At 50.8% G+C, this 12820-nt stretch overlaps 1 protein-coding gene across 2 annotated transcripts in view; it reads left to right on the forward strand.

Moving 5' to 3' along the window:
- Dock1 (dedicator of cytokinesis 1) overlaps positions 1-12820 on the forward strand; it is a 455412-nt gene that overhangs the window by 372380 nt on the left and 70212 nt on the right. For both annotated transcript variants that reach the window (XM_047551998.1, XM_047551999.1), the window contains exons 32-33: positions 1178-1236; positions 7235-7383. In XM_047551998.1, the coding sequence (XP_047407954.1) occupies positions 1178-1236; positions 7235-7383 (208 nt within the window). The remainder of the gene's footprint in view (positions 1-1177; positions 1237-7234; positions 7384-12820) is intronic.

The raw sequence follows: 12820 nt of genomic DNA on the forward strand, positions 1-12820 counted from the left end.
GGTGGCGCAGACCTTAAGCAATTTGGGGTGCCTGGGTTAGACGTGAAAGGGTGCTTCCCTGTCACCCATGAGCTCAGGTCAGGAGCTCTGCTGCCTGTGACGGGCCTCTCTGTGGCCTTGGGTGTGGCCATGTTGCCAGCTGAGGACCCCCACCCCATTCACAGTCTGCCAGCTTCGCCTCACCTTGTTGCTGGGCCTGGCTTGCAGGTAACAGCTTGTCCTGGGAGGAAGAGGCCAGAGTTCCCAGTTCAGTCCCCATCTGCACTGGGTCCTCCACCCACCACAGCAGGGCTGCTAGGGGAGTCACTTCCTGGGGGTTGCTGAGGACAGGGCTGCCTGTAACCCTGCTGCTGTGAGTGACAGACAGGAGCTCAGGGCACCAGAGACTTTAATAAGGTGGCAGCGGCAGGCTGGGTGGTTGATTTACCAGCCCAATCTTGGCCTGGAGAGCCGCTCGGCGCTCCTCTGCCATCGGCTCCCCTTTGTTCGTCAGCTGCCAGGAGGACTAACAGCAAACTCCTCAACGCAGCTGCTAAACTGCAATACTCGGTGATAATTTTGCAAATTATTATTTTTAATATAATCAGCTTTTTCCTTAGGCAATAAAGGAAAAAGTTAAATTGCTCACAAACTAATAAAGCTTTATCTTCTGAAGCATCAAATTCTGTTTACTCATGAAACACACACCTCCTCTCTTTGCCCACCGGGAGGAAAATTAGCATTTATTTGCCCTGATGAACAAAATCCGGTGGAACATTAGTTGACATGTCTCGGTGTTAAGTCATTCCTTACATTTAAAATGATGTCGAAGAATGAGAGAAATCTGGATGCTGCTTTCCCTTTCTGCGGGGTTTAATTTTAACACGGAAAGCTGCTTATGTGTGTGGCGGGTGCAACTTGGCAGCTAAATACTAACGACTTGCATAGAAAACAAACTTCCCCTGCGGCCCAGGAGCCTTGGGACTGAGGAAAGCAAATCACCCTCCCCACTCCCTCCCACAGAAAGCGAGATTCCCGGGTCCCTCCCCCTGGGATGCCTCTTGGTGGCAGATGCAGGTGGAGCTCTGACCCGCCCTCCCTTTGTCCAACGAGACAGACGTTAGTTGCCCTGGAAGATGCGAGAGCCTGTTTCAGATGCTCCCAGTAACTAGGTGCTTTTCCTTCCCCTTGTTCCCAGGTATGGAGACATGAGGAGGCAGATCGGCTTTGAAATCAGAGACATGTGGTACAACCTTGGTGAGTGGCCGGGCTTCAGGTGGGGGGCACTTCGTGAATGCCGGCCAGGTCATACCCCTAGCCCTGGTTGGCAGTGTTGGGAAATCTCAACCTGATCTGCTTCTGTTCCTGGGCAACAGTTGCTCTTCTTTGCATTAATAGTTTTCAGTAGTTGACAGACAGGCCAAGGGAGAGGAGAGACAATCTGATTGGTGGGCAAGCAGAAAATCCAGGAGACTCCCCTCTTGTGTGGGGTGAACATATTGCTGGAAACGCCATTGCTCTGGGAATTTCTTGGGCACCAAGTCCTGCAACTCATCCTACTGTGACATTTGCCATCACTTACCGCGTTCAGTTTTGCAGACTTGAACGTCTAATGTGTTCATTGACTACTCAAACCGGATCCCGTATCTAGGTACACTGCACCAGGTGGTGGTGGCATAATGTGCTCCTCGGCTAAAGCATGAGGCGTGCACTTAGGATAGGAAATCGACACAACTTTATTTATAAACGCACACGGCTTTCCAGCCTGCTTCCATCGACAATAACCAGGACTTGCTTACTGACATTTTAGCCAATGTGATGTGTAGTTCTTTTAGCTAGGCGCCTAAAGAGGTGTGCCTGCTGGCAGGTCGGGGTCTTCTCCCTGGCTTTACTCTGCCCCTAAGATCCTGCCTTCACTGCTAGTGGAGGCCGAGCTCTTTCTGGCCGGCCCTGCTCTCAGACTTCTTTCTGCAGAGGTGTCCCAGGCCAGGGGGCAGGTGGCCTTGCCCTGGTCCTGAGCAAGCCTTCCATCGCAGTCCTGCCTCAGCGGTAGCAGGAGTGGCCTTCCGGAGAGGGGCGTTACCCTCCCCTCTGCCTCAGAGACTCTTCTCCCTGCCAGAAGAAGAGGGCACTGTCCATGTCACCTCACTTCCCTGTGCGCCCGGATGCCACCTGTTCCCTGGGGCTGGGGAGCAGAGCTGCAGCCGGCCCACTTGCCTCTTGAGTGACCGCTGACTGCGCAGCGACCCGAACGTACCCTTAGGAAGATGCAGAGAGAACAAAGGGCTAAACACCGAGTGTGGGTTTGGAAGAAAGCTGTGTCTGGACTCCCGCGCCCTCCCCAACGGCCTGGGAGTGCAGCGCGGGCTCTGGAGGGCCACAGAGCCAGTGCACTGGGACCTCCGCGCCTCCCTTGGAGGGGCTCTTGACGCCTCACCTCCTTAGCCCGTCCTGTCTCGAGGGAAAGTCCAGAGAATTTCCAAAAGTTGTCTTTCTGCTTAAATAATGAGTGGAGTTTTTTCAAATGGATTTTTACCCAAAAAAAGGAATGTGGGACCTCTTGAAAAACAAGACTGTGGCCTCTGGGGGCCATGCCCACGGAATAGGCGTTCCACTTGACCCCAGCCACACTCCCAGGAGCAAGATTCTGCCGTGAAAGCCCAGGTGGAGATGCAGAGCATCAGAGTGGCCCTGCCCCTGTGCCCTCTCAGGGCTGGCGCCTGCACAGGCCACACGCCCTGGGTGTCAGAACTGCAGTCAGACGAGGACCCCATAGGACACTCTGCTGGGGTTTTGCAGTGACAACTGCAGGACCTAAGTGTATCCTCTTAGTTGTCAGAGAACACTAGTCTCTGTGGCACAGGGCCTGCAGTGGCCATCCTGTCCTTGGTCCTCCTGGTGCTCCTGTGGGTGGAGCGGGAACCCTGGGATGGACTCAGTGTGCTTCACCCACCCCCGCCCCGCCCACAGTGCTGTGAGGCCTGAGTCAGGGGCCTTGGCCCCCCTGCACTGCCTCCCTGAGTTCTCAGGCTGGACCCGCTCCATTTTTTGGTCATTTACTGTGATAACAATGAATAAAGGAGAGAGGCCGAAGCAGAGGTGTGAGTTTCTCTCCCGCGTCGCCCAAGGGCTGCGCTGACCCTGAGAGAAGGCCCGGCCTTCCGAGGCCCCACTCAGGCCTGGCTCACATTTCTAAAGCCGTTTCAGAGCAGCTTGTGCCCTTGACATTATCTGTCATTATGTTCCCAAAAGCCAACCAGCAGAGGAGACTTTGGTTTGCAATGTGAAGGATACAGTTAAGAGAAGAAATCCCCTGGTTTCAACCTGTCACTTGTGGATTTGAATGTAGTGATCAGCATGACGTGTGTTTTCCAGCTCTTCAGGCAGCCTAGAGGTCAACAGGAAACCATGACCCTGGCCGAGCAAGGGCCAGCACTGGGAACAGCCAGAAATAACCTTCAACAGTCAGGTTGGGTTCCTTGCTAAGGAAAGAATGAAATGTTTAAAAGTTAGAGAAATAATAATAAAGGCATCTGCTGCCCAGGCAGCCCCTACGAATAGCTCCAAGGGCCACTTCAGGCGGTGGCCCCGCCTGCTGCGGGTCCTAGTGTTGCTGCCTCTGCCCACTCAAGTCATTGTGCACTCAAACCCATGACGGCACACCTCCGTTCCCAGGATGTACACCACTTATTTTCTACACAGCTTTTTATTTTATTTTTTTCCAATGGGCTCAGGTTTGGGAATATGTTGGCAGCCTGCTAGAGCCAGCTCTGCCAGGAAAATAAAAATAGAAGTCAGATCAGATCTATTTATCACCTTACAGTTAGTCACCTGCCACTCCATCAAGCCTGGCGCAGAATGTCCAGGACACCACCTCTTCCCTGGGTCTTCCTGTGGCCCCTTGAGGTCTGTCCTCTCAATCTGATGCAACCACAAACACAGCTCCTCCCGAGGGCGGAGCAGGGTGCTTTCCCTCCAGGGCCTGTCATATTTTGAGTGTGAAGGGGGACATCAAAGGCAGGCTCACCTTCCAAAGAGAAAAGAGGGGATGTGCGTTTTTACCTGGCTCTTGGTTATTTATCAAAGCTCCCTCCCAGGCAGCCTGCGGAGCGCCGCTCTCTGCCGCCTCCCTACCTTACACATTGTTTATTACATCAGCACACCGCGGCCAGCAGACACTCTGCTCCTGTCTGGCCAGATCCAAGGTGTTTGCAGCAAGGTCTTCTATGGCTGAATTGGTGTGGGAAGTTTTTCTTGCATGATTCCCTGCAGGGGTCTTTTCAGGGCCTGGGCAAATCCTGTGTGCTCCTCAGAGGTCCCCCAACACTACTCAGTGTGACCTGGCAGTCTTGGTTGGCTCTTGGGATATTTGCTCTTCCTGCTCCTGTGTATGGAGATTTCCTGGGTTAAGACGGTCTGATGCCTGGATTTCTGAGCACCAATGACTGTGGAGCCATCTTCCAGACCCTGAGGAGGCTGCTGACTGGGGAGGCCCATCTTTCAGAGCAGGGTCCAGCTCCCAGCGAAGCAGCTCTATGCACAGAAACTCCAGGGGGTCTTAAGGGACTGGCAAGGTGGCTGGAGGTGAGACGATTGGCTTGCTCTTCCTCTGTCTCAAAAGGAGAAGAAAGGCATATGCTCTTTATCTTGAGGTCTACACTGCAGGAATCTCCTCCTTGGTCGAAACTCAAGTTCATCATTAAATTTGAGCTAGATGTGCTCCCAGGGAGAGCCACGATGCAGATGCTAGAAAGGAAGAAGGGAAAAGATGAGCTGTAGAGCAGGGTTGCTGGGGGCTGGAGGAGCGTGAGCATTGCCCCCCACCTGTTTGTGACCCAGGACTGTGGTGCCCGGAACCCCGGCCCCTCCAGCCCAGCGTGTGGCAGGGTGGTGCCCACATGAAGGAGCCCGGGTCTTCTCACGTAGTCTTCCAACCTCTGCATCTACAAACGCCGTTCCTGCCTTCCATGTCCCTCCCAGCCTGGAACGATGAAGCTCTTGGTGACAGACAGAACTTTATGACGCTGAAATTGTGGTTGATGAACAACTCGCTGTCACTATCATCTGTTTTCTGAAACATTGGCTCTGACATTTTTTCGGCATAATACAAGGAAAGTGTCACCTGAGAGACGGAATCTAATGGCATTTTCAAGAGAATGCTTTCCAGCGGTTACGGGCCTTCCAGAAACATTAAGCAGCTGGGCACGGATGAGACTCATGTGCAATGGCCTCCGTCTAAATATTAATGATTTAGTAAAAGCTGAAAGTAAGATTTGAATTAAATGCGGGCTCCTTACTGAAGGTTACATTTTGTGTGTGTGTCTACCCAATAAAAATTTGTTTAGGCTCCTAGGAAGATTAGGTATTTTCTTAAGTACAGTTATTTAGAGTAGCCAAATTTGTTTAGTGATTCTCTTTGTGGAAATCTGTATTAGTTGAATTGTAAAGAACACTAAATTCTTTAGGGTATCCATCATGTTTCCTGATTGTGTAAAAGAATTAGTAAGATTGATTAACTCTGGATAAAGTGCTGGCGTTCATAGCAAAATGTCACAAAGGATCCATTCAAGCATTTAACTTCTTGTGCATTCTTCTGTTGTGTGCTGGAAATGAAATAATGTCAGTTATCAGGGGTTGACATGAAGTAAGTGACGATTTCAGAGATGAAAGACGATTAGGTGGGGTTTTAAAAGACCCCCTCTGCGTTCGGTCATGACAACTGCCCTGGGTGGAGCAGTGTGTTTTACAGCAGCTTTGTGGCAGATGCCCAGTGACCAGGTCATGAAGGAAGCCTGGGATTGCTGCCTCTCTGTCCCTCTGCCTTCCCTGGTTCACTTCAAGCTCTGTAAGGTCACCTAGGTCACCAGGCCTCAGGAACTTAGAAGTGGCACAGCCAGAGGGCACCAGGGCCACTGCCAGGGTGGGGCACAGTGGCCACAGACCCACAGCTAGCAGGAGGGAGGGCTGACCACTCAGTCCAGCTGCTGGGGTTGCTAGACTCAGCCGTCAGATTTTCCAGTGCTGATTCCGAGCTGGCATTGGAGCCAAAGACAGAAACCCATGAAACTGCAGTACCAAGATTTCCAGCAAAAACAATTGAAATAAAGTTTGGGTGCTTGCAAGAAGCCATTCTACTTGTTAAGGGACTCATTTTAGAATTGTAACATTCCAGTGATGCTGGATAAGATGAGAACTTGCCAACCTTCCGGAGGGCCGTGGACAGTGTGCACTGATTCTGCTGCAGAGACCGGAATGTTGTCTAGAGATCCTGGGCTCAGCAGCCGGGAAGGGGTCAGTAAAACGAGACAGCAGAAGGGTCAGAGTCTCAGACCCAGTCTAAATCCTACTCTTCCAAGTCCCTGGAACAGCTCACTGAGCAGTTGTGGAAACAGCCCAGTTTCCTCATCTGTAAAATGTGTTGAGAAGTTTATCCTGAGGGGTCTCAGGTTACTCATGAAGTTATCTTGAGGAGTCCATGAGAAGGTGATTTCTCAGAGGCTTGTCTGCAGTCCATGTTTAGTAATGTTAGCTGACATAATATTTGTTGTTATAATTTTCAGAAAAGCCTTTGAAAAAACATTATCTTGAATTCTTTAAAAAAAATTGTATCTGAACAGAGAGGTGAGATGACCCTGATAAAGTAGTTCTTTAAAGAAGCGTTTTCCTGTCAGCCAGTAGCCAGAGCAGGTAGAATTGTTCCTGTTTCTGCAGCCCTGGGCTCTGAGGGCTGTCCTTGGTTCCTTTGGTTGTGGTCATTTGGAATGTCACAGAAATCACTCTGCGTTATCCCCAGAGGTGCCGTGTGGTAAACTCTTCAGGAGATGCTGGGGATAGAAAGGGCCCGAGAGACCACCTGCGCTCTCCCCGTGTCCACTCCTGTTCTTGTCTTTGTCTGCAAAGTGAGATGCAGCTCTGTTGGTCCCAGCCCCAACTCCATCCAAACCTCGGTGTCAGGTGACTGCTTGGGCCCTTGATCATGCAGCTGTGTGTGGGAAACAGTGGCTTATCTGCTGTGACAGACAAGTCATGACCTCAAGCCTTATATTGGATGGGCTTTTGAGCGGTTTCCCTGTAACATTGGGAAGACAGCATAAGAAACGGTTCTTATAGTAAAGCTGGAGGTTCTCAAGATCTTTGCCTGCAGGTGAGGAGGTGAGTGTTCCCAGGATCTCCCGCTCAGTGTCACACTGTTGTGTAGTTAAGCCCACGTTTGAATGCTTTTTTCTTTCTGAATAATGCATTTCTTTATCCCAAGGTCAACATAAGATAAAGTTCATTCCAGAAATGGTTGGCCCGATATTAGAGATGACGCTAATTCCTGAGACAGAACTGCGCAAAGCCACCATCCCCATCTTCTTTGATATGATGCAGTGTGAATTCCACTCGACTCGCAGCTTCCAGATGGTAAGGGCACGGGGTGCAATGCCGGGGGAGGGGTGGGGATGATGGGGCAGCCTGGAAACCCTGAGAGTGTCACAGAGAAGATTCTAGTGCTGAAAATGTCGTTCCCTGCTGCTCAGGAGGGGGAAGACCTGTGGTTTTCCCTTTGGACGAGTTGTTAACCCTTGTTGGAAGGATTGCTCTCAATGTCTGCTTTTTCTTGATTATTTTTATCTGGACTTGGACATAAAGCTGGGTCAAAGTCTCTTTCTCCCCCTGTACGCTCTGTGCATGGTAAAGTGTCCCAGCAAATGTTATAACTCTGTCAGACGGGCTGCATATTCCAGAGTTATGTTATTTTTAAATTTAGTCTTTGCTTTTATTCTTCCAAGTATGTATCTGGATCTTTTATTTGTGCCGTGGGGCTGATGGGAATTCCTCAAAGAAAGCGTATGTAAATGCTCAGAACACACTGTAGAAACATGAAGGGCAGCTCTGCATAATTTACTCTCAGCAAGTAACAAAATCTCCTTCCCTAGCTCCCATGAAAGTAAGTATAGTGTTCCTGCAGACGTGTGCACGCGCACACTCGTGTGCACAGGTCCGCCCAGGTTTGCCCGTGCCCTTGAATGCCCAAGTGACACGAACTCTTCTACAGGGGGAAAAAATAACCTCCTAAAAAAGTTAGTTTTTAAAAATACAGCAGCTCAGGCAAGTGGGCATACTGAGCAACCTGCATGGATTTCAGGAGAATTTTGAGCATAAGTCCTATTCTGAAAGGAAAGGAAAACTGCATCTGTTCAAGTAGTATCATTTTATGGGTTTTTAACACTTAAAGGTGGAGTTTCCTTACCCATCTTTGTACTCTATATCTTCAAGGGAGCTTTGAATAGTGCAGGTTTTCATTGGTAGGCTTCTCTGCTATCGTAAAAAGGCAGTCTCCGTGCAGAACCGTGTTGCTATTTCCTAGAGCAGAAAAGAGAATTGCAAAACAAAAGGAACCTGCACACTCTGAGCAGCAGCTGAGTCCAGACTCCCAGTCGGGTAGATGGGATTCCCAGCTCAGCCAGGTCCCCGGATCTTGAAGGAATCACCCAGACTCCTTATGTCTCCAAGTCAGCACTCTGACATCAGCATAGAATGGGCTTTACCCAAAGGGCTCTCGTGAAAATGGAATAGAAGGCCTGTAAATCCCAAAGCAAAGTACTGGGCACCGTGGAGATGTCTCTCTGTGGCTGTGCTGTGTTGCAAGGCCAGAAGCCCAGGCTGATTGCCGTCTCTGTGCTGCACTGGGGACGGCCAGCAGAGTAGCTGCACACAGCCTGACTTGGCCCTTTCTTTGGGGTTGGTCCCTGAAGCTCGGGGAGCACAAGAACAGAGTCTGATTGTTGGAGAGTCCTTGCCCTTGACCTCTTGACCTCTGCACACCCATGGTGTGCTCCCAGCTCAGAGGACATCACTGTGCTCGCACTTGGATCCCCTGGGCGCTTTTGCAACGTGCCTGGTGAGTGCTGTGTGGGTATCACTCTGGTGGCGGACGACAGAGAGGGCTTTGTTTCAGTTTCCCGATTGTGACATCAGTCCTTTCCTCCTTTCCTTTCTCTCTTCCTTCTTGATTCTCTCTTTTTTCCTTTACATGGAAGGGCTCCTCTTATTTGTTTTTTATAAAGTTCAAGACAAGACATTTAAATTAGAAGAGCTGTCTTGTTGCTCTTATTGATAGGTGATCACTGTACATGAAATGTCCTGTTTCTTTACATAAGTTTCTCTGTATGTGTGTAATGTTGTAGCTAGGTTGGTTCTTTATTCTTTCTTTCTTTCTTGTGCTCTTTATGTTTGACAATATTAGAGCCACTGTCCTTGATCACAAAGTAGCGACTGTGATTTTAATGAGGGTGTTGCCTCTCATGGAACAGAGTGCCTGTCATGGACTGATCCATTCCCTACAGTGGGCATTTGGGTCCTTGACAGATTGTCAGTGCTACAAATAACTGTGCAGTGAGCACATTTATGCACCCAGCTCAAATTCATCTAGAAAGTTTTCCCGGTATTCATTCTCAGAAATGCAATTGCTGATTCAGAGTAATTTTGTAGCTTTTGACATCATTGCCAAAATGTTTGGAATCAGTGCTATAAGATCTGCCCCATCTACATTGCTGCTGGCTCCAGATCATGGTCCCAATCTCACTGCCAACCCACCGAAACTACAAATTATAATTTAAACTACTTTTCCTAGGCAGAACATTTATCTCACTTTTTGAATTTTATGTAAATCAAGCCCAAAGAAAGAGTTTATGAAAACTGCCGTTAAATTGAAGAATCAGGTTCAATCCTAGTGCCAGGGGAAAAAAAGTTAGCTTTGGTTTCTAGCCCTGACTGCATTTTACAGACACTGCCAGGAGCTTTAGAAACACTCAGGCGTCAGTATTTAGGTAGACATAGCGGTGCGTACCTGCAAGGGAAGCTACGGCAGGAGGGTCTCAAGTTACAGACTAGCCTCGGCAACTTAGCAAGATCCCCTTTCAGAGGAAAAGAGAAAAAGGACTCGGAATGTAGTTCAGGGTAGAGCCTTGCCTAGGACTCAGGAGGCCCTGGGTTCAATCCCTGGGAATGCAAGAATAAAATTAAAGTAGAAGCAAAATAATAACAATAATAATAATCAGGCAAAGGAGATGTGTTTATATAGATAAATGTTACTATCCCAGAAAACTAAGGTCAAATGCCTTTAAAACACTACACCATTCATCATTTTTAAAAAAAGTAGTCTTTGGGTCAAAGGAAAGGCCAAGAGCAGCCAGAATGAAGATGAATGCGGACCTGGCTTCTGCGTGGCCCTCATCCTTCTTGTCTCCTCGCTGTCGCACTTGGCTTCATGGTATCTTAGGACAGTCTTGGGGGAAGTGCTTTCTGTTCTCCAGCTGCCCCCAGGTGTCTGGGCACGTGGCCCAGGTTGATGAGAGCCAGCAAGGGCTGTTTCCCGTCTAACCCACTCCTCAGAAGGGGCTTCCAGACCTCCCAGTTTTCTTCCAGAAAAACAAGCTCTCGCAGTGCTAGCAGGAAGTAGCTTTGCACAAGGAATCCCCTGGCTGAACTGCTAGCAGCCTCTGTGGCTCCGGGCACGGCTGGCTGGGAGAGGCTGGCGAAGGCTCGGCAGGAAGGTCCACAGGCCCGCCTGCTCAGGCTCCTCATGGCCAGCGGCTCAAGCTTTCCTTCCTAGTCCTTGGCTAAGAGGTTTGTTTAAAATCAAGGCAGGTGAACTAAAGCTTGTAAAAAAAGAAAAAGAACCTTTGGTTAGTCAGCTTTTCACCACAACAAATACGTGAGTTCGTCATCTTATCACAAGCAAAGGCTCCTGCGGCTACCGCGCTCCGTGTGATCCACCCATGTTCAGGCTGTTGACAAGGCAACACGTCATGGCAGGAATGAGTGGCAGGGCACACCTGGCCACCTCATGGCCAGAGTGTGGACGGGCTGGGGACCCCTGTCCCTTCAAGGATACCCCCTCCAGTGACCTCAAGACCTCCAGGCCTCACCTCCTGAAGGTTCCCCCACCTCCCGGTAGTGCCATCCTGGGACCAGATTCTGGCACCAGGACCTCTGGGGGACTCTCAGATTCACACTGGAGGCCAAGCCTGCCCTCGGCCCCAGCACTCCGCCTGCCTCTCCAGACGCCTTTCTGCTCTCACCCCAGCTCTTCCCTCAGGCACGAGGCAGGACCCCCACTCCCTGGGGGACGTGCCTGTGAGTGGCACTGCAGTGCACAGCTGGCCCTGCCTGCCTCTCCACCAAGAGCCCTGGGACGGGATGGTTGGCCGCTGTTTAACTAATCCGCCACAAATCCAATTACCTAACACTGTTAGTCACATCAACGAGGGCTTGATTGCCTCCACGTTCAAAGCAGATGTGCAAGGAGGGGAAGACAAGGGGGCCTTTGTTTTTAAGGTCTTTGTGTTTTGAACATGTGATGTAGCTCATCCTTTTCAAGCCTCTGTCTCTAGGGTGGAGTGGTTAACTTCCTGCTGTTTGGAATACGCATGGTGTCGGGGTTGGACTGTGCCCGTGCGTTTGGAGTGGAGAGGGGATCTGCTGCATTCGGGGGGACCCACTGTCTTGCTTGAGATTAAACTGCATGTAGCCGTCACTGGTGCCTCAAGCACGGGTTACACTTTGGCTTTTCCAGAGTCGCCCAGAGTCACTGCCCTTGTGCACCTCCACGCCAGTGGAGGCCGTTTCACTAGAATGTTCTTTCCCTTACGTTCCCCCAAGAGTCAAATTCTTTTCTCCACTTTTGCAAAAACAAAGCAGAATTCTTCCTTCAAAGTCAGCGAGGCTTTGCCCTGGTCCTGCCTCTCCAGCTGCCCCATCTTGTCCAGGCTGCCTTGGTGGCAGGATGAGGTGGTGTGGAGTTATCCCTTCAGGAGCCACGTCCCCACTGTGGCCTGGGACACTCTTTCCAGTGCTTCACTTAGTACCCGAGTCATCGTGACTGCCTCTGCTGGGCAGGGCGTTGCAGATGGGGACTCAGTTTTGCAAAAGACTAAGGGTCCCTAACGCTAATGGAAGCCACCTGTGCAGGACCATGTTGTGTGTAGACCTGACGCCAAGGGAGAGTGTTGTTCTGAGCAGGAATGTGAAGTAGCAGGCCCCATAGGAACAAAGCAGCCTGGCGTTATGGAGATCCCCCCACCTGGACCCATCTGTGGTCCAGTTATGCAGTACCCAACTAGGTACTGCATAACTTCTCTGTGACCAGAATGGTTCTCCTTCCCCTCCCACTGTGCCGATCCGTCCCCACCCCGACGTGGAAGGGCCCGAGTGCTGTCTTCGGATGGTTCTTTCCCTCCTTGGTACCTGCATGTTCAGGAAGGCGAGAATACATGTAGGAACCTCAGCTTGCTGCCTCCCTCTCTGTGAGCCTCGGTGGCCGTTGACAGGGGACTTCACCAGGCTCCTGCATCACTCGCCTCCCAACCCCCGAGTCATTCCTCTGCCCTGTCCAGTGAGTCTCCACTTGAGGGACACCCACTTTTCCTCTGTCCACCCCTTTCATCTCTGCTTCCAATGCCTCTGCTGCCCTTGGCTCTCCTGGCTCTTCCGACCTAACTCACGAGGCTCCTATGATCTGGATTCCCCGCCTGCTCCCCTAAGCGTTTCCTCCCACTGCTTCTGCCTGCCCATTACTTCTGCAGGACACGGTCTTTGCTCCCTTTCCTGGCACACGTCACCATGCACCCACGGTTGTGTCAGTGTCACCTGCCCCATCCCGCTCTTCTCCCGGTCCCAGAGAGGACCTTATGAAGTCTGCATGTTTTAAAGGAAGTCCCCTACTTGTGAAGGTTCCAGAATCTGCCCAACTAGCCAGGGAGATATGTGAGGGGGGCATCTTCACCCCATTTATCATCCACCTGGACGAGCCCGGCCTTGGCGCCTGGAGATGAGCCCTGGCCTGGCCTCGCTGTGA

The sequence above is a fragment of the Sciurus carolinensis genome, chromosome 5 (assembly GCF_902686445.1).
Source record: "Sciurus carolinensis chromosome 5, mSciCar1.2, whole genome shotgun sequence".
NCBI classification, from domain to species: Eukaryota; Metazoa; Chordata; class Mammalia; order Rodentia; family Sciuridae; genus Sciurus; species Sciurus carolinensis.